At 43.5% G+C, this 20,849-nt stretch overlaps 1 protein-coding gene across 1 annotated transcript in view; it reads left to right on the plus strand.

Annotated features, from left to right (window-relative positions):
- GARRE1 (granule associated Rac and RHOG effector 1) overlaps window positions 1-18,193 on the plus strand; it is a 53,060-nt gene extending 34,867 nt beyond the window's left edge. Inside the window, exons 4-14 of the mRNA XM_034425571.3 lie at window positions 2,869-3,015; window positions 3,168-3,263; window positions 3,359-3,520; window positions 8,637-8,795; window positions 10,372-10,469; window positions 10,821-10,946; window positions 12,851-13,854; window positions 14,443-14,608; window positions 15,025-15,159; window positions 16,094-16,172; window positions 17,064-18,193. Coding sequence (XP_034281462.1) covers window positions 2,869-3,015; window positions 3,168-3,263; window positions 3,359-3,520; window positions 8,637-8,795; window positions 10,372-10,469; window positions 10,821-10,946; window positions 12,851-13,854; window positions 14,443-14,608; window positions 15,025-15,159; window positions 16,094-16,172; window positions 17,064-17,375 — 2,484 coding nt within the window. The 3' untranslated portion in view covers window positions 17,376-18,193. The remainder of the gene's footprint in view (window positions 1-2,868; window positions 3,016-3,167; window positions 3,264-3,358; window positions 3,521-8,636; window positions 8,796-10,371; window positions 10,470-10,820; window positions 10,947-12,850; window positions 13,855-14,442; window positions 14,609-15,024; window positions 15,160-16,093; window positions 16,173-17,063) is intronic.
- The last annotated feature ends 2,656 nt before the right edge of the window (window positions 18,194-20,849 follow it).

Raw genomic sequence — 20,849 nt, forward strand, 5'->3', positions numbered from 1 at the left:
TGAGAGGCTATTGGTAGCAGAAGGCGGTCTCGTAAATACCCCGGTCCGATGCCATGGAGCGCTCTAAAGGTGGTAACCAAAACCTTGAAGCGCACCCGGAAGACCACCCGGAGCCAGTGCAGCTCGCGCAGGAGGGGAGTCACATGGGAGCGCCACGTCGCTCCCATAACCACCTGCGCAGCCGCATTCTGGACCAGCTGGAGCCTCCGGGTGCTCCTCAAGGGGAGCCTCATGTAGAGAGCATTGCAGTAGTCCAAGCGGGAAGTAACGAGAGCATGAGTGACCGTATTTAACGAATCCCGATCCAGAAAGGGACGCAACTGGCGAATCAGGCAGACCTGATAAAAAGTCCCCCTGGCCACGGCCGTCATGTGCTCTTCTAAAGACAGCCATGAGTCCAGGAGGACACCCAAGTTGCGAACCCTCTCTGTGGGGGCCAGTGACTCGCCCCCAATAGTCAGTGATGGCACCAACTGACTATATCGGGATGTCGGAAACCACAGCCACTCGGTCTTGGATGGGTTGAGCCTGAGTCTGTTTCTCCCCATCCAGATCCGCACGGCCTCCAGGCACCGGGACATCACTTCAAGGGCATCATTGGGGTGTTCCGGGGTGGAGATGTACAGCTGAGTATCATCAGCGTACTGGTGGTACTTCACCCCGAAACTACGGATGATCTCACCCAGCGGCTTCACATAAATGTTGAACAGAAGGGGCGAGAGGACCGACCCTTGTGGCACCCCACATACCAGGGGCCTCAGGGTCGACCTCTGCCCCCCTGTCAACACAGACTGCGACCGGTCAGAGAGAAAGGAGGAGAACCACCGTAGGACGGTGCCCCCCATCCCTAACTCCTCTAGCCGGTGCAACATGATACCATGGTCGATGGTATCAAAAGCCGCTGAGAGGTCTAATAGGACCAGGACAGAGGAACAACCCCTGTCCCGAGCCCTCCAGAGATCATCAACCAACGCGACCAATGCCGTTTCCGTGCTGTACCCAGGCCTGAAGCCCGACTGGAACGGATCCAGATACGACGATTCATCCAGGTACTGGGGGAGCTGTCGCGCTACCACACTCTCAACAACCTTCGCAATGAAGCGAAGGTTGGAGACTGGATGATAATTTGCCAACACTGCCGGGTCCAGGGAAGGTTTCTTGAGGAGAGGCCTCACCATCGCCTCTTTCAAGGTGGCAGGGAAGACACCCTCACTCAAGGAAGCATTTATAATCCCCTGGAGCCAGCCTCGTGTATGGAAAATTGTTGCCTTCACCTATCACAGAATTGATCTTGGCTTCCTTTATGATAGCTAGGTTTCCATCTGTAGGGAATTCTTCGATGGTCACATTCAGAAGACATGCTTAATTAGGTTAAAGAGTTTAGTGGGCTATGCAAGAGGAAATTTGACCCAGCCAATAGAACTTAAAAGGGCCTAGGTTTAGCCCCTTTATGCACTCAGTTGATAAAGTAATTCTGCTTTTATCAACTGAGTGGATAAAATAGCTGATGAGGATAATTAACACTTCTAATTTTGCACCAGGGGCAGAATCTTAGAATGCTGTATTAATAACAACGCAATAGCATTGAGACTTATGTACCACCCTATAGCACTTTGCAGCCCTCTCTGGGCAGCTTACACTGTAGAAGCATTATTTGCATGTTGCCCCTAACAATCTGGGTCCTCATTTTATTGACCTCGGAAGGATGGAAGGCTGAGTTGAGCCCTATTAGGATCGAACTCCAGGCTGTGGGCAGAACTTGCCTTCAATACCGCACTTTAACCACCACAACACCAGAGCACCTTCATTTTTGTGGGCATTTGTGGATGAGCCCAACAATATTTTATTGTTGATCATCTATATTTCAAGAATCTTGTCCTTGGGAAACGGATATAGACTAGAGCAGGGCTGTCAAACTCCCGGGCCACAGGGCGGATGTATCATGAGCTGGCCACGCCCACACCCAGTTTAGCAAAGGGCGGGGGGGGGGAAGTCCAATACATCAGATGACGATGCTATGACGATGTGAGTTTGACACTCCTGGACTAGAGGTTTGATCTGAGATGTTTCCTCCCTGAATGAGCTCTAAGTTGGGACGTCTGGTCACCCTCCAGGCAAAGCCCCTTTCCCTTCCAGTTCCACCCTACCCTTTTGTGGCTGTGGCCAAGGCAGAAGCAAAGGCACTCCCTTTGCTGCCTGCTTTTGTTGCTTACCTGCCTTCTTTGAAGACCCAGCTTCTACTGGGGCCATTTGCTACACAGGGCTAAAGTCAGGCTGGGTTTGGAAAGTTTTAAAGAAATAGCTGGCGAAGATGCGAGAATTATTAGAGACGGCAAAATTGACTTGTTTGTTTAGAGAAATGACAATAACATTCATTAGTGATTGGAAATGCCTTGTGGACTTTTTGCTGAAAAAAGAAAAAGAATGAACTGGTGATTTACAAATTTGAGGCTTAGAAAGGATAGACTATGGGGGGGAAATTAGATTGTAGCCTTAGACGGAGTGAGTACAAGATAAATTAACTGCTGATAAAAAGGAAGCCACTTCTTTATAACTTTTTTCTTTTCTTTTTTTTTCTTTTTCACTTACTACTTTCTTTTCCTTTCCTCTTTCAAAATTTGTACTATTTTTGTTTCTAAAATGTTTTCAAAAATGATACATATTTGCATAGTTAGTCCCTGTGTCTATCATGATGAGGTGATCTTCGATCAGAGTTGTGTCTGCAAAAACAACGTTGCAGTGTCTCTTTCCTAAACTTTGGCTAATGTCCCAACATGAAATATAAATTATGAAATTTAACTTCACTGAACAATTCAAAATTACTTCTGTCATTTTGTCACCTTCACCTTTTCTGCCACCTCTTTAAAGGCCACTTCACGGCTTCGAGAGAAAGAGGGAGGCCGCGAGGGCTGTTTGGCTGGAATCGAGGTCCAGCAACTCTTCTGCTCTCAGAATGTGGCCATTCCAGAGCACCAGCTAAAAGAATTGAACTTGAAAACAGACAGTGCTTTGCAGGTCAGTTTCCCTGGTGGGATTATTTTCTTTACTGTCTAGACTGGGCACAACCACAGGCCCATGTTAAGGACTGATTGAATAGAGGGGTGATTTATGGACAAGCTGTTCTGATATTTATCTCTTATGTGGTGCTTTTTTTATACATATATCAGGCATATAAGATTGCTTTGGAAAGTTTGGGTCACTGTGAATATGCAATGAAGGCTGGTTTCCACTTGAATCCAAAGGCAATTGAAGAAAGCTTGCAGGTAAGAGCCTCTTTCTCTGGATCTAGTCAAGGGAGGCAAAACCGGTGGGTAACAATTAAATGGTTATGTTTTGCTTTGCTCTTTTGTGTCTTCAGGGCTGCTGCAGTGAAGCTGAAGCTCAGCAGACTGGACGGAGACAGACTCCCTCTCAGCCTATTCAGTGTGAGCTGCCAACAGTTCCCATCCAGATAGGGGCCCATTTTCTGAAAGGAATATCCTTCAATGAATCTGCAGCAGATAACTTAAAACTGAAAACGGTAAGTCTCTAAATGAAATAGTTTGCATTGTCAAATCTTTTCCTGCTGGGAGTAGAATTTTCTGGCTGAAAACACATAGGTAGAGAGCAGGCCTTTGAAAATTTGTGTTACGGGGACAAGTAAATTCATGAGAAGGTGAAGTCAAATTAGGTGCAAAAACCGATTCTGTGTTCAACTTAGAAAATCTCTCCGCCATTTTACATGGGCCTCTTTTCTGCTTTGAGTCATGCCATCCTGAACTTCTCTGGCAGTTTCTTCTTGCATTCAGAACACTTTGTATGATCATGGTTTGCTTAATGTCTGTGGTGATTCTCAGTCATCCAGGACATGGTTGTCCCAAAGGTGCTTTTTCAAGAGGCAACTGGACTTTCCAAGAAGCTTCTTCAGCTCTGACTGGATGGTGAGGAATGGAAGGATTTATGGATGAGAAGCAAAACGTCTTCAAAGAAAAACCAGAAAGTCCAATTGCCTATTGAAAAAGCACCTTTGGGACAATCATGGTTTGCTTCCTTGTCTCAATTTGGGCAGCACATTTTTACCTGTAATTGCAAGGAAATTCTTCCTAACATCTCATGTGAACTTAACCTCTGTGTCTTGGTCAAACCTTCCAATTCCTGCTGTGTTTTTCCTCATGGTGGCAGGGATGGAGGTGGGGGCGGCAGTGAACAAGGTATGTTGTTAATTCTGGCAATCCTTTAGGGACTTTTTGCTGACATAAGAACTGAAAAGATGGTGTTTTATAGGTAAGAGATGGGATATGGGATAAATTTTGCAACCTCAGAAGAAGTGAAAGAGTCACTGAAGTTGTTTACACTTGTGATGACGATTGGAGGGCACCTCTTTATATATTTCTTTATTGTATTCTTACTTTTTTCTTGCATTTTTACTCCTCCTTTCTATTGTCTTAACTTTAGTTTGTATTAGATTTTACTATTATAATCAACATTCTTAATAAAAATTGTGTTCATATGTGTGTGTGGTTGGATACCATAGTGGTTAGAGCACTGCCGTTTGATGTGGGAGACTGGGGTTAAATCCTAGATGGTATCTAGTTTACCAGTAGAGATTCTTGAGCAAAGACCCCCTAATGTTCACCTCCCTACTTTGTGTATGAGAATGAAACAAATTAAGAGTTATGCTGGCTCAGGTGTCAACTAGATTAACAAGCATCACATTTGGGAAACCAACAACCTGAAGATAAGTGAGCTACTGAAACAAACCAAATATGGATGAAAGAAGAGAACCTGGAATTGATGAAATGTTACTATAACTGTAGTCCTGATCAGAAGAGACATATGATGGACAGAAAACCTACTGTAAGGACCTGCCTCAGCTATCTTCTCAGGAAAGCATGACTCTTGGAATGTCAGTTTCCATCAGGAACCTGACACCTACACCACTGAAACACCCAATGCTTCAACAGTGGAAACTGTTCTCACAACATGGGGTAGATTTAACTATATATTACATTCCTGACTCAAGAAGAATTGGAAAAACAACTGGATGTGCAACCAACACCTGAAGCTGGAACGTTTCCACCCCCTCCATTACAGAGTACAAACATTAATATGGGGTATAAGATCATGGATAATTTGCAGTCAACTTTCAATATGTGAAGCCAAGACTCAGTGGAGAAGTGCCATTAGGTAGTACGTGAGATGATGTCAAAAGAGCCCTCATGCCAATCCTTATTGCCATCACAATTTAACCCGATGATATACTACAGCTGCTGTAATCCTGGTGATGATTGGCTGCATAATTTAAAAGACCCCCCTCCCCTGAAAATTAAGTTAGAAATTTTGATGAAGACATCTCAGAGAGAAATTAGTTGATAGAACAGAAGGTTATGGAGATTAAAGATAAGACTTGATTACTTAAAAAATACAAGGGCCTGATAATCTGAAGCCTTGGAGAATGCTGAACAAAGGCTTACGGCACTGGCTACCAGGTTAAGGAGATATGCTAGAGAAGCAGAAGCCAAGAAGATAAATGGCCAGTTCTCCAAAGAATCATCCAAGGTGAACTCCTAACTGCAGTTCAATAACAAAGTAACACCAGAACCACCAACAGCAGAAACTCAACTGAACTGGAAGAACATATTGGAGAAAGAGAAGATATGTAACACTAGTGTAAAGCAACTGCAGGAACTGAGAGCAGATCACAGCAATCTCCTAGAACACGAATCAGTCATCATCACAGTAACAGTAGCGGACATCCAACAAGTGTCAGGGTTCCAAGTAACACCCCCAATGAAAGAAGACTCTGAGGCTAGCAGTTCCTCAAAGTTCCATTTTATTAGAGATGTCATATTGGCACATTGGGAAAACCTGAATCTGAAAGCTTCCAGGTTTTTCCCACCCAAAAGAAACTCCAAGTCCCTTCCACTGCATCCACATGTTCATCACATAGTCCAATCAATGCACCGTCCCAACTGGAGATGCCTCCCAGTCATGCCACCCCAGGTGCAGGCTGAATGTCCTTGACTCCCAGAGAAAAGAATGTTATTTTGGCTAGATATCTCTCCAACTCCATACAATCCTCCCTCCCAGTTTCCCACATCACCAAGTGTGGCAACCCTGAAGATCCAAAGAAAAAGTCAGCCTCCAGGGCTGACAAGTGGTTCAAAAATGTGAAAAATAAATTAAAAATAAAAATAAACTAAGCAAAGGGTCAAGATCATGAACAGCCGAACAATACCTGGTCTGGACATGATCCATGCCTACTGACTGAAGAAACTGACACCTGTGGGCTAATCAATAAAGTAAACTAAACACCTAGCAGCACAGATGCTGCCAACAGCCGGCTTCCACCCAGAAACAGTCCAGGACAGGACTGATTATGAAGGGCCCCCCAAAGGAAACAAACCATCCAACTATTGTGTTTCCCCGAAAATAAAACCAGGTCTTGTATTAATTTTTGCTCCAAAAGATGCATTAGGGCTTATTTTCTGGTTAGGTCTTATTTTGGGGGAAATACAGTATTAAATGCATCCGTCTGACGATCTTAACGGGGTTATTTTTCAGGTAGGGCTTATGAGCATCCTGAAAAATCATGATAGGGCTTATTTTGTGGTCAATAACCTTTCTGTCCACAACATGGAAAATCTTTTTAGACTTTGAGGGTGCTGTCAGAAGAGACAAGAAGCAGTATTACAACATCTGTAAAGACATTGAAGATAGAAACAAACACAGAAAAATCTAGCCCCTCAAATACTAGAAGACACATCACCCTTAGTCCTTTTCTTTGCTAGATTAGACATACCCAGTTCCTGCAGCTGTTCATCATACGCTTTACCTTCCGGTCCCTTAATCATCTTTGTTGCTCTTCTCAGCCCTCTTTTTGGAGTTCTTAAAACATAATGAAAGCAATTTTTTGTAGCCTCCAGTAACCTAGGATGAAGTCCATCTGCCCCATGACCTAAATTTCTTTAAATTGGTTACATTCTTGTATTTCCCTTGCCCAACCTTTTTTCTCCAATGTCATAATAATGGTCAGCTAGGACTCCAATTTCCTTTGATTCAAAATAGGAATTAAGAAGCTCTGCCTTCTTTCCATCACCACTTTCTGGAGCTACACCCATGGAAATGACCTTGAATTCATCTTCCCCTTCTTACATTTCCTATAGATTTCTCTTTTACTCTTATGATTCATTCTGTTAGCATAGTCTTATCTTGAACTCTGCATATTTTCTCTGTTCCTATCAATTGGCATAGTATATCTGAGCTGTAAAAAACCAGCATTTTTCATTAAAACGTGAAAAAAGTTGCTTCTTTTCACATTCTTTTTATATTTCAATGATTCTATATTTGGTCAATCAGTTATGGTCTTGAAACTTGCAAATATCTTTATAAGGAGAGTCTGTTCTTGATTAATTTAATAATATAATTACTGTATTTTTCGGTGTATAAGACCCCCCCCCCAAAATAGTGGGTGGAAATGTCTGTGCGTCTTATACAGCGAATGTTGCTGAAGTCCCGCCCACCTGCCGGCCCCCACCCTTCGGCCTCTGCCTCCCAGCAATTTACCTCTTTGCATCAAACAGCAAACAGCCTGGTCAGCTTCAGCGCAGCCTGATTTAGCACAAGCAGCTGATTGGCGGTTGGATCGGCCTCCTGGAATACCGCCTATCAGCTGTTCCAGGCTGCAGGGATCGCCACCACTTGTCGCTGCCCATTGCTGCTGCTGCCTATCGCTGCCTCCATGAGCCCCATTTTCGGCTTAAGCGTGCCCTGTTTTTGGCCCGTTCCAAGTGGTGGGGATAGGCGGTGGCAACGATCCCCACCGCCTGGAATGGGCCGAAAACGGATGTGCAGAGGTGATGATGGGCGGCAGCAGTGGTGGCAACGGGCGGCAGCAATCCCTGCAGCCTGGAACAGCTGATAGGCAGTATTCTGGGAGGCCGATCAACGCCAGTCAACTGCTTATGCTAAATCAGACTGTGCTGAAGCTGACTAGGTTGTTTTCTGTTTGCTGCAAGGAGGTAAATTGCTGGGAGGCAGAGGCAGACTTTTCCCCCCTTCTTTTCCTCCCCAAAAGCTAGGCGAATCTTATACTTCAAAGCGTCTTATAGTCTGAAAAGTATGGTAGATAGAAATCCTTCTCTCTGCAATTCCTCTTGGTCTCTGGGATTCCTATCATTGGGAGCATTTCAACTGAAGCGAGCAGAGCTCCACTTGAAATCTCATAGCCTGGCTCTTTTTTTCAGATATGGAAAGTTGGATTTAATGTCAAAAATAAAAATTAAAGCAAACAGTCTCTCTTTAAACTATCCCCAAATCTCTCCAACAGGATGGTTTCATGCATTGTTTCTTTCTCTCCACTCAGTACCACTTTCCAACATTCTCTTGTACTGCTTCTGGATGCCATTGGCATTTCCTTTTGATCCTGTCCATGTGCACATCGAATAATTGGAGCTGGAACGGGGGCGTGGCAATGCCTGGAAGCAGTAAGTTTGTGGGAAACTGGTGAAGTTTGGCTTGGGCCATCATAACTTGAACAACAGTACTATAAGTAGGAATGCTAGATATCGGCAGTGCAAAATAGATTGAGTTGGAGTGGGCAATATTTATCCTGCTTGGTTTTTTGCTTAACCCCTCCCCCTTGTGTTTATTGACAGCACACTATGATACAATTAATTAAAGAAGCTGGCTATCATAATGGAATGACCCCAAGAGATGACTCTCCTGTGACAGAAGTCCTGAATCAAGTTTGCCCTTCTACATGGCGGGGAGCCTGTAAAACGGCAGTACAGTTGTTGTTTGGACAAGCTGGGCTGGTAAGTAGCGGTTGATTGACAACTGTATGAAGGTGGCCAGAGTTAAGGGAAGGCAGGTCATTTAGTCCTGAAAGACTAACGTTAAATTACGGCATTTGGGCCTGCAGCAAAATGATGGATTCAGGGTTTCAGCCAGTTTGTTTTCTTCACTTTGCTCCTCTCAACTTCCCTATTTTTCCGCTTTGTCACTCTTGAGATGATCAGCTTATCATTTCCTGTTGATTTCTCTCCTTCAGTTTTTTCTTTGATCTTTGCAAATATTGCCAATAACACCTCTTGTCTATGTAGCTAATTCAGTTTGAACTAAGTTTGCTTTCAGCAGATATCGCAATATCATTAACCAGCACCTTCTTCCTGATCATTGTTTTGGGGAGGACATATAAAGCTAGAGCAAAACGGGTCTGAGCAGAAGTTTATACATATTTCCCTGTATGGAAGACGAAGTTTCATCTACTTTACCATGTTTTTCCTTGAGTTGTGAGAAAAAGAGATGTTCAAGTGGGCAGCTTATTTTTGAATTTGACATGGGAAAATATTTATATTCCTGAATAGATGATTTTTCATCCTAGTTTCAGGCAGCTGCTTTCGTCCTCTGCCCACAGGGGAAAAATTAGAGGTGGGTACATAGTTAGTCCTCGATTTAGTGATGTTCATAGTTACGGCGGCACTGAAAAAAGTGACATGACCAGTTTTCACACTTATGACTGATGCAGCATCCCCAGGGTCACGTGGTCAAAATCTGGGGACTTCGCAACTGACATTTATTTATTTAGGGGTCATTGAGTGAATCTTGAATGCCAATCTCCTTTAAGGCCCATTGTTTCTGGTGAGTTGAACAGAAATCCCTTTAGGTGCTTTGCAGAGCCAGAGAAGCAGTTTCAGGAAGTCCACTCCATTGCTTCTAGTTGACTGCGCTGGTGAAGATCCTGTTTGGGTGGTGGTGGAGGAGGAAACATCTGTCCAGCAAGAACAATGGCTGCTGGAAGTCATTTCCCAGGCCGGTGGAAGGTTAATTGACGGGGATGAGTCAAGTTCGGTTGAATAGGTTGGTTGTGTGCTTGTTTTCTCTGAAGGAGATAGTGGGTATTCGACCACTAAGATCTGTTGTCTCAGAGTGCAGACAGTTTGAGACATTTGAGGGAATGAGAACAAAGCAAAGGACCTTCATGCAAAGGACCAGAGGGTGGTCAGGATTTGTTTTTTCCAATCTTGTCTAGCAGTTCACAGGAGAAAGCAGGATTGAAATGGATCCCTTGAGTTCAAATGTTTACACCTTTCCAAAAAAGCATGAAAAGGAAAATTAAATTATCAGCTGATGAAAAATGCTTATTGAAACACTGGCCTCTTTAAATACATCCTGAACTTCCTTAGCTGTTTATCATTTCAGTACCTCCTCACAACTGTAAATACCATTCATATATCTATATCTTGGTTTGATGTTTATATGCACTTGATCAGTGTTTAGCTCCCCAGGGGCCATGGTGGCTGCAACAAAATGATTTGTTGTTAAGTTTGAAGAGGGACATTCTAGTACTTTTAAAATAGTGGTTGCTTACTTATTTTTCTTTGCAATTAGGTGGTTGTAGACACAGCACAGAATGAAAACAAAGAAGCTTATGCACCACAAATCAGCTTGGAAGGCTCCAGAATTGTGGTTCAAGTCCCATCAACTTGGTAATTAGAATTTGCTACTTAAGGAAACCAGAACAGCATTGTGTGTGGAAAAAGTTAAGAAATTTTATTAAAAATCTCAGTGTGGTTTACAGCATCGTCAAAACTATCCTAATACAGTAATTTGAAGGAAGTACATACTTTGTCATGCAGTTGGTCATTACAGTGGTAATAAGGTTTGAATGATCTCTGGAAGCTTCACTTCACACTGAGAGCCTTCCTAACCTTTGTCAGAGGATTGTCCTGTGTCATGATCAGAACATTAGTAATCTGATCATTAATTAGTAATACTAATTAATGTAATTAGTAATTACAGTAGTAATCTGGAAATATCTGATTCTCCATCTGCATCAGGTGCCTGAAAGAAGATCCTGCAACCATGTCCCTCCTGCAGAGAAGTCTGGATCCAGAGAAAATGTTAGGACTGGTAGATGTACTTTATACTGCTGTGTTTGACCTAAATCGCTGGAAAGAAGGAAGGTTGGTAGGCCTGACTGTGGCTGCAATTGGTACAGAATTAGCATTGCATGACACTCCTTGTTCAGGTGAAAATGACTATGAGAAGCTTCACCTAGTTGCTAAAGCCACTTACACTATGAATCAGAATTTCTGGGTAGCCGCATTTGACACGGTAGGAAAACCATGGTGGGTTGGTTTTTTTCATACACATCTTAGCTTCCCATTTCAAGGACATCTTAGATTTATATGCCTCTGAGAAATTTGCTTTAATATGTTGCTTTAAAATGGGGGTGGGTGGGAGTGGACACAGAGAAATCCAGAGAGAAGAGGATGTGATCACTCCATAGCAAGGGACTGATCCCCCAAAACCCAGATCAGAACACCACTACCCTGAGAGGAAGACTAGATCTAATGTGTGACCTCTCCTGTGGGTTGGCTCTGCATAAGTTGTAGCCTGTCCATGGTGTCCATGAACTCCTGAACCAGCCTTGGTACCAGGTTCAAAGAAGGCAGCTTGAAGTTCCCCAGGATCATAAAAGCCTTGGGAACTCCACTGCCTACCTAGCCATAGAGTTGTGGATCTCAGGCAGTTACTGCTATACTGCAAGGAGAAAGATAAGCAAACAGAAATCCCAATTGATCAACCTCACCTAGTAAGTCTCTCATCCAGCTATGTCTGGGACAGCACACCTAAAGGCCTTTGGAAACAACCATCAGTTTCCATACCTGCCCTGGAGTCTTGGCTAATGCCACATCCAAAATCCAGGGGTGCACATTACAGAGAGGAGGCACAGACACATCTGGTTTCCATATTATGACGCCTGGAGAGCGGTTGGAGGGCCAGCCACTCCGAATCTGACCGAACACTGGTGAAGTCTCATATTAAGACCTATCTAGTGGCGATAAAAGCGGCAAAATGTAATTATTTTTCCGCTCTTATTACATCTGGAGATAACTGCCCAGCCGCCCTGTTTAGGGTGACCCGCTCCCTTCTCCATCTGGGAGCGCGGGAGGATCCCTTGCAGGGTCGGGCTGAGGATTTTGTCCAGTATCTGCATGATAAAATCACTCAGATTCGGGAAGGCTTGGTCTCTGACTGGGTAGGTACAGACGAAATGACAGAGGCAGATCTTGAGAATGTCATTTGGGAGGAGTTCGACCCTGTGGCTCCCGAGGACGTGGACAGGATCCTGGGATGGCTGAACGCGACCACATGTTTATTGGACCCGTGTCCCTCCTGATTGGTGCTGGCCTCCCGGGAGGTTACACGAGGCTGGCTCCAGGGGATTACTAACCCTTCTCTGAGTGAGGGTGTCTTGCCTTCCGTCTTGAAAGAGGCAGTGGTGAGGCCCCTCCTCAAGAAACCCTCTCTGGATCTGGCTGTTTTGGCTAATTACTGTCCAGTCTCTAACCTTCGCTTTGTGGCGAAGGTTGTTGAGAGTGTGGTGGTGCAACAGCTTCCGCGGTACCTGGATGAAGCTGTCTATCTAGATCCGCTCCAGTCCGGCTTCAGGCCTGGGCACAGCACAGAAATGGCATTGGTCGCATTGGTGGATGATCTCTGGAGGGCTCGGGATAGGGGCTGCTCCTCTATCCTGGTTCTGTTAGATCTCTCAGCGGCTTTTGATACCATCGACCATGGTATCATGCTGCGCCAGTTGGAGGGGTTAGGGGTGGGGGGCACCGTTTTACGGTGGTTCTCCTCCTATCTCTCTGACTGGTCGCAGTCGGTGTTGGCAGGGGGGCAGAGGTCGACCCCGAGGTGCCTTGTTTGTGGGGTGCCGCAGGGGTCGGTCCTCTCACCCCTCCTGTTCGACATTTATGTGAAGCCGCTGGGCGAGATCATCCATTCCTGAATTGGATGTTTATCTAGTTTCCTAAGCCATTTTTGAATCTGAACTAGAAGGTAATTTTTGTTTCCCCAGGGAACAAGCGTTGCCCTACATCCAGATCCAACTGCAACGTGAGAGCTCTGACTTTGGAAGTCACGCTGACTTACCATCTGGAAATGGCAGTAAAGCAGCGGGGGGGTTGCAGAAGACTTTCTCAAAGTTGACATCACGATTTACCAAAAAAACTTCTTGTACAAGTTCAAACAGCAGTGGAAATTACTCCATTCCTAATATACCTTCTAAAACCCATTTTATAGCTAACAACTCAGAGGACAAAGCAAAACTACCAAGTAATGCGGATGCGCGACTGCAAAGTATTTTGAACCTTGGCAACTTTCCGAGGGTTCTTGAGCCTGCCCAGCTGATGCAGAGCTCAAACCACCATGGGGTCAATGGCCTCCTTGAAAGGCCGGAGGGAGGCATTGTAGAAGATGGTAAGGATGCCAAGGGCATGAATTTACCCACTGACCAGGAAATGCAGGAGGTCATTGATTTCCTTTCGGGTTTCAACACGGGCAAGTCCCAACAGACTTCTCCACTGATGAGAAGAAGAACCTCGGTTGCCTCTTCTTCTGCTGCAGCAGAACAGAAAGCAGCTGCTGTGCAGCTGCCATCACTACAGTCGTCATCTCACACCCCACTGCACCATCTTCAGCCCGGGCTGCCCCAGCAGCCCCATCCCCAGAAACCCCAGCAGCAGCAGCAGCAGCAGCAGCAGCAACACTATCAGCCCTTGCGCCAGCCCATTGGGTCGCAGCAGCGCCAGCCCAGTAAGTGGCCAGGGGGTTCCAGCCAGCCCCCAGGCCAGCCTGTTGGGCCAGGACTGTCCTCGCTGCCTCAGTGGAGCAGCCACGCCTTTTCCGATCTGAGCTCTGACCTCTATAGCCTGGGCCTTGTGAACAGCTACATGGATAACATGATGTCAGAGATGCTGGGGCAGAAACCTCAAGGGCCTAGAAACAACACATGGCCAAATCGTGACCAAAGTGATGGGATCTTTGGGGTGCTGGGAGAATTTCTACCTTTTGACCCTGCAGGTGAGTTCAACTAATCAGTATGTTATTTCACAGCGTTTCAAACTCCAGATGTTTCTGAGCACCAGGTCATTATCCTGAGCTAGCCTTCTCCTATCTGATCTGCTGAAGGGGCAGCCCGATTTTGAGTTTAACCTAAAATTTTCTCTCTTCCTTTGAACTGAATTGCTTTATTTTGTTAATTGTTTTTCAGCATGGTGAGCTAATTTGTGTTTATGCTTTTGATAACATAACTGCTATTGTAAGCAACCAACAGCAGCTTTTTATGATGATTGTTTTCTTTTTTGATCATCAAAGAAAGTTTTCCTTCAGGGGTCCATGGGCATCAGGCCATCACCGCTTCCACTACATGGGCAATTGCCTGTGTTGCTGCTTTGCTCGTGGCTTCCTTGACACAAAGACCACTTTCCAGGAAAGCACTTTTCTGTGAAAGGCTGAATATTCAGCATTCCACAAACGTTCTGCTTTCTTAGGCGTGCCCATGGATGTAGGCACACACCGAGGGGTGGCTTGCTAAGCATAAAGAATGAAATGACTGGATAATTGGGGAAGAAATAGCTGACTGACAGAGATTCCTTTTCTTCTGCCCAGTTGGCTCAGATCCAGAGTTTGCCCGCTATGTGGCTGGGGTCAGCCAGGCCATGCAACAGAAAAGGCAGGCGCAACACTTTCGTCGCCCCAGCAATGCACGTAGCAACTGGTCTCATCCTGATGACCTTCACAGGACCTGGCCCTTCCCAGAGTATTTCACAGATGGGTAAGGAGCCCTTGGAAACTCTCCTTTGTACACTGCATTGTGCAAACTATTATAGAAATTAAGAAAATTGGTTTTAATGGATTGTTGTGAGGCTGTTTTGTTGATCCAATACATTTTATTTTTTAGATTAAATGTTCATGCTGTACTTCTCTTAGGTTCAAAATGGTACATATAGATAAGCAACGCTTCTATTTTTCTTTTTAAGAGCTCAGGATACTTAGCTAAGAATAATTCCAAACATAGGAACTTAAGCTACAAGATCAATTCTGTATTTTACCTTGCAGTCTAGTGAATTTGAAATTGTCCCTTGAGATCTTGCCCTATCAAGATTGACTCTGAATAGGGAGTGCAAGAACCCCGTTTTCCCCAGCTTCTTGGGCAGCCCCTCTCAACCCTGCCTTGCTGTTTCTTTGTAGGGAGATGACCAGCAGCTGGTCAGGGACTCAGGGGGACTCTGCCAGCTCCAGTGATGAGACCTCCTCAGCCAATGGAGACAGTTTGTTTTCCATGTTCTCAGGGCCTGACATTGTGGCTGCTGTCAAGCAAAGAAGGTACGTCAAACAAGGAATGTTTGCGTTGCAGAAGAGCTGGCTGTCTTAACCTTAGTTTTTTCCCTTGCCTTAGCAGGAAGCAGCTCTGTTTTGAAATTCAGATCTCTCTCCTTTCTTACTGCCCCTGAATTGATTTCCGTGTGGTGCTATCTCAACTTACTATATAGATTTACATCGTAAATGAAGGGCTGAGAGGCAGAATTCAAATAGTTTGATGACACATACATGGACCAGTTGCGATGCCCCTGCTTTTGCGGAGTCAAGATAATTGTTGTAAAGTAATTATGAAAAGAGTCTGTGTGGGAATGTCTCACCTGTCCAGGTAACAAAAGAATGGAGCTGGTATGAATTGGGAATGGCTCTGGTCTTGTGTCAGAGCTAGTAAATGTGTTCACGCAATCGCTGGATGCATGGATGCCTCCCAAGGGTAACCCAAAGACATGGATGGAGAGTTGAATCTTTGCTTAGATATCTAGCAGGTTAATTAAACATACTTGAACTAGATGAATTCTTGGTTGGGTCCAGCGAGATTGCTCCTAGTTTAGATATGATAGGGGGAGCAATTACAACTTCCCAGTTATTCTAGATGAATACTGGGGTGCTGATTGATGGAATGCTAAAGTAGAATTCTCAGAGTACTGTGTGTGGATAGGTGGGTTGGTGTACTGAATGGAATCAGTTAATGTGGGGATCCCTTCGTCTGGCATATTTGGGGGTGCCATGCCGTCTTTCAGTGTGACTATAGAATGACTGAATACAGGATTGTATAGATTAAACAGATTTTTTTTCATTAAACTATCATGACATTTTCCCTTCATTGAAATGAATACATGTAAATCATTTATCGCTTGAAAATCGCTTCGAAGAGAGATGGGTGGCAAACAAATTTACAAATCAATAAATTAATCAACATTTTGATTTTTTGATTTTTCAGAAAACACAGCAGTGGAGAACAAGACACAAGCACACTTCCTTCACCGCCACTCCTTTCCACCGTGGATGATCATAACCAGGCAAGTCTTGGACTGAATATGGCGCCTCTTAAAGAGGCTGAGAGCAGAAGGCATGCATTGAGTTGGCTCGCGGGTCAGTTTTCAAAAGCAGCAACTTGAAAAAAATGGAGACTCAGATTAAGCTGCTTTCTTAAACTTCCTAGATTAAAGGCTGATGACTCCCCATTCCCTTTGGGTGAATGGAATTTATTTCAGGTTGCTTACTTTTATTTTATAAACAAAATGTATTATTATGAGGTTGCTTATAAGGTTGTTTCTTCAGGGAATTGTAGTGATTATCCCTCTTTGTTTTTCCACAGCCAGGTTTGGGGTTTGGCAGGAAAACCCTTTGGGTGAGGAGCTTAGATTGGCTGATACCACTAGAAAACCTTCATGGCAGCTTGTGTGCATTTTCTCCCATAGCCTTAAATTCAGGAAGGGGAGAATGCTCAGTTGGAGGGCAGGAACTAAGGCGAGGGATGGGCATGAGCAGACGTCTCCTTTGAAAAACCTTCCCAGAAATCCCCCCTTCCATGCGGACACTTAAAAGGCAGCCCAGGGGCACTTTTACAAAAGCCATCCGTTCGGTGCTCTGTCCAAGAGAAAGTGAGACGGCAGGGCTAATATATAAAGATCTTACAAGGCAGCGTTGGGTTACCTGGGGCAAAGATTGCTGAGGGACAGCTTTACTTTAGTAGTTCATACTTTTTTTCCAGAACACTACAAAAATGATTGAATGAGCCATTAAGCAGTTAATTGTATGAACAATAACATGAAAGGCTATGTTAAGAGCTGATTTAAGATCCCGTTAAAGCCAAAAGATTGGGTGTGTGATTGAAGTCTGTGTATTTGTCATTTTTCCCTGGCTTGGGGACAGTGTGTGAAGCTCAGATGTCCTCCTTGCTCTTGCAGGACAATAAAACGAAAACTTGGCCCCCGAAGGCTCCTTGGCAGCACACGCAGTCGGGTCAAACTATGTCTTTCTATCAGCTAAGCAGCCCTGCCAGCCACTGGAACGACCCCATGCAGATGCTACCATCTCCCGTTTGGTCAGCCACCAATGACTGCCCTCCACCCACAGGGATGGCCTCCCCGTTTGCCTACACCCAGCAGCCTCCGCAGTCGCCACCATTGCCCCTGGCTCAGCACAAGCAGGGGCACAAGGGCTTTAAACCTTTTCCAGGCAAGCACGAGCGTCGGCCATCCTATCTGCCACAGTACTGATGCCCCGTTTCCTCCTGGCCGGAGAAGCAGCAGCCAAGGACCAAAGTCTTTGGTATGATCTGGGCTTGCTTGGTTTCTGTCTGCTGGGTGGGGGGTGGAGGGGTGACAGCTTTGGTAGTGAAGTCTGTCGTTCCTTGCAGCCCTTGGCACACGGTGTCTACACAACAGCCTAAACTGTGACCCTTTCAAAGCATATGAAAGATGCCCCGGTAACAAATGGTGACACTCTTACCACAGAAAACACTGTATTTTATAGCTATTTTTTCATATAGATTTATAGTTACCATTTCTTGCTAAAACAGATTTGAGTATTTTTAAGCCAATCTAGCAGTTTTGCTCAACGCTCATTTTCTTCAGATTTCTAATTGACAAAATTATAAAGTCTTCGCTCTGACTTTCACAGGCTGTGATAGCTTTTTTAATGCAGTAGTTGTCAATATGCTGCAAACTCTTTGAAACAGGAGTGGGGCAAACAACAACTGAAAACCTAATTCTTTCCAGTTATTTAGTTTGTGCAAAACAGCTGGAACCACTCAAAGTCTGTGAAAAGTGATTTGGCCAAGCAGTGAGCACCATCCACCTCCATGAAGTCCTTTTGGTGGGTTTATGATACTACATTTGATACTCTTACATTTGGCCAAAGGCATTATCCATACAGTGCTCCTTAAATATATGAAAGAATAGTTAAGACTACTTGCAAATATAAGTCTTATTTCAATGCTAGACTTAGTGTGTAAAAACATGAGCTGGCTCAGAAGAGAGAGAACTTAAAACACTATTTTTTGTAGTGCTAAGAATTAAAATAAAGTACTTACAGTCAATATGTGCCATTAAATAAATGAACCTGTGGAATTAGAAATATCTTCCAACCAAAGTGGATCTGGGGAATGACTGGTGCTTCAAATGGGAAAAAGGTAAATATGTATAGTGATCCCATTGTATATTAATTGAAGTGAGAGAAGTCTTTATAAAACCTATTTAAATTTTCATATTTCATCTTTGAAAGAGTAATTATAAGCCACAATATTTTCTGGTATAAAGGTTTTTGACAGTATTAATATTATTTTTATATTTTCTTAATTCATATCATTCTAATACATTGACAAGTAAAATGGGTTATTAGTTATAAATACACATAGTTTTTGATGAAGATAAAAGCACATTTAAGTTCCCATTTTCTACAAACTTACATGTGTATATTAAAGATACCAAATTTTTATATATATATATATATATACATGTGTGTGTATATGTATACACACACACACATACACATATATGTATACGTATGTATATATATGTGTGTGTGTGTATATACGTATGTATTATATATATATATATATATAATATATATATGTATGTATGATATATATGTATGTATTATATATATATATATATATATATATATATATATATATATATATATATATATATATATATATATACATATATACATACATACATATATAGAAAGACACTAAATGTTGGGGTGGATAGCATAAAAGCCCTTCCACCCTCTGCTTGTGCGCCGTTTGGCGGGCCTAAAATGTTACTCTTTGTGCTGGTTAAGGATGCCAATGTTGCCTGTATTTATGATATTGTCATCTTGTTTCCTGAAATCCCATCCTTACCATGTTTACAGAACTGTTTGCTGTGCATAACTTTACAGTCATGTGCTTTGCACAATCAGTGTGGCTTCTGTCTGTACATTGTTAATGTTCTGTACTTTCTGCTAAAATGTTGGTGAATTTAAAAGTGATTTTGAGTCTCCTCAAGTATACAATTGAAAACTTGTATTGGACCTAAAATTGATTGCAGTTGTATGCCACAAGGCTTTCAAGTACAGATATATGTTGTGTTGAAATTTCCTATAGAGCATTTAAGCTGCTGTTGCAGTTGAGTGACAAATGCAAACATTGGCAATTTTCTAAAATTGAAGTTAAATAGTGGAAATGCAGGTGAATCATTTTTTGTCTGGTAGGTGCTGCATCATCCACTGCTTCCAGTTATTCTGAACACCTATAATTTTCCCAAGTATTGGCAAGCAAGGTTTCACACAGCCAAGTGCAAGGGGCATGGTGCTTAGTCAGATTATCTTTTAATGCAGTACTTATGTGAATAACTAATGCTTTGGAACTGGAACTGTACCTTTTGTTTTTAATGTTGAAGCACCTGTAAGTAAAAACTACCCTATTTGCTTTATTAAAGATATACCTTTAATAATAAGATTATATTGTGTTAAAATAAGATATATCCAAAAGATAACGAGTACAATTATGTTGAAAGTTATTCTCCTGCTGTGGCTGGAGAGAATCGTTAGCTGGGCTCCTCCTCATTCCAGCAGACAGGAACAATTTTGGGGTGCCCAAGGTGGGAGTAAAAGACTTCTTCCTACTGGAGGTTGGGAGGCAGCCCCTACTGCACGGATTCTACATACAATTGATTCAACCTTCCCAAGGCGGGAGTAGGGGTCTGCCTGCCACTGCAAGAGCTTCCTACTAATCTGCCTCCAGCCTTCCTATTTTCGTTAAATATTTTGGTTTTATCGATTGTGGTGCCCTCTAAAAAGCTTGTAGATCCTGTAACCATCTTGAATATTTCAAGAGAGATCTCAGATGGCTGGCTCCCTAATTTGGAGCAGGGGTCACCAATATTTCGGACCTCAGGGACCACTAAATTCATAATTTTAAATCCCACGGACCACTAACATGATTTTTTAAAAAAAGATAAATAGTACTTAGTGCAGTATAAAAAAATGCAAATAATTTTTCTGTGGACCACCAACATTTTCTCACAGACCACCGGTTGGTGACCACTGATTTGGAGGGCTCGCCTTCAAGCAGCTACCTATCCAGGAGGCCCAGTCACCCCATCTGCCAGGCAGCATTCTCTCCTCACATCCCAGAGGTCTTCCTTGGAAAGCCCAGTGCAGATTCCTTAGGAGCAATGGTATCCTTGATCCCTTGCCCTGTAAAAGAAGGGTGCCCCCCACATGGACCAAAGGGGGAATGTGTTTTTTTTTTTTTAGAAAAGGAGCATCGAACGCCCAGAGAACAGGTGCTCCTATGGCTAACACTATCACTGGGGGATCTGGTTTTCTGCTTCTAGATAGATAGTAGGGGAGGGAGAGATGTTGAAGGGTTTCCATGGATACCATGAAGTTTCTCATTGCTGACTAGAATTTTTTATAAAATTCTCATTTCTGAAGGAACTCAATCCTAGCCATCCATTAATCCATTATTGAAACTGGTGACTGAAGCCTTCCCAGTAGAAAGCAGCCCATTCCATGCCCCTTGGTGGAGAGCAAACTACCAATCAAAGCAGCAGCGATCCAGATCCCAAATAACAAAGACTTCTCAAGATTTTTTTTTTCCTATTTGCCTAAATGACCTACTATACCTACAGTACCATAGATACCTGAGTGCTTGGCAGTTTTCCATAGCCATATTATAGAATTCAAGGCCCTGTATCACA

Source organism: Pantherophis guttatus, chromosome 11, assembly GCF_059756535.1.
Source record: "Pantherophis guttatus breed Tessera chromosome 11, ASM5975653v1, whole genome shotgun sequence".
NCBI lineage: Eukaryota > Metazoa > Chordata > Lepidosauria > Squamata > Colubridae > Pantherophis > Pantherophis guttatus.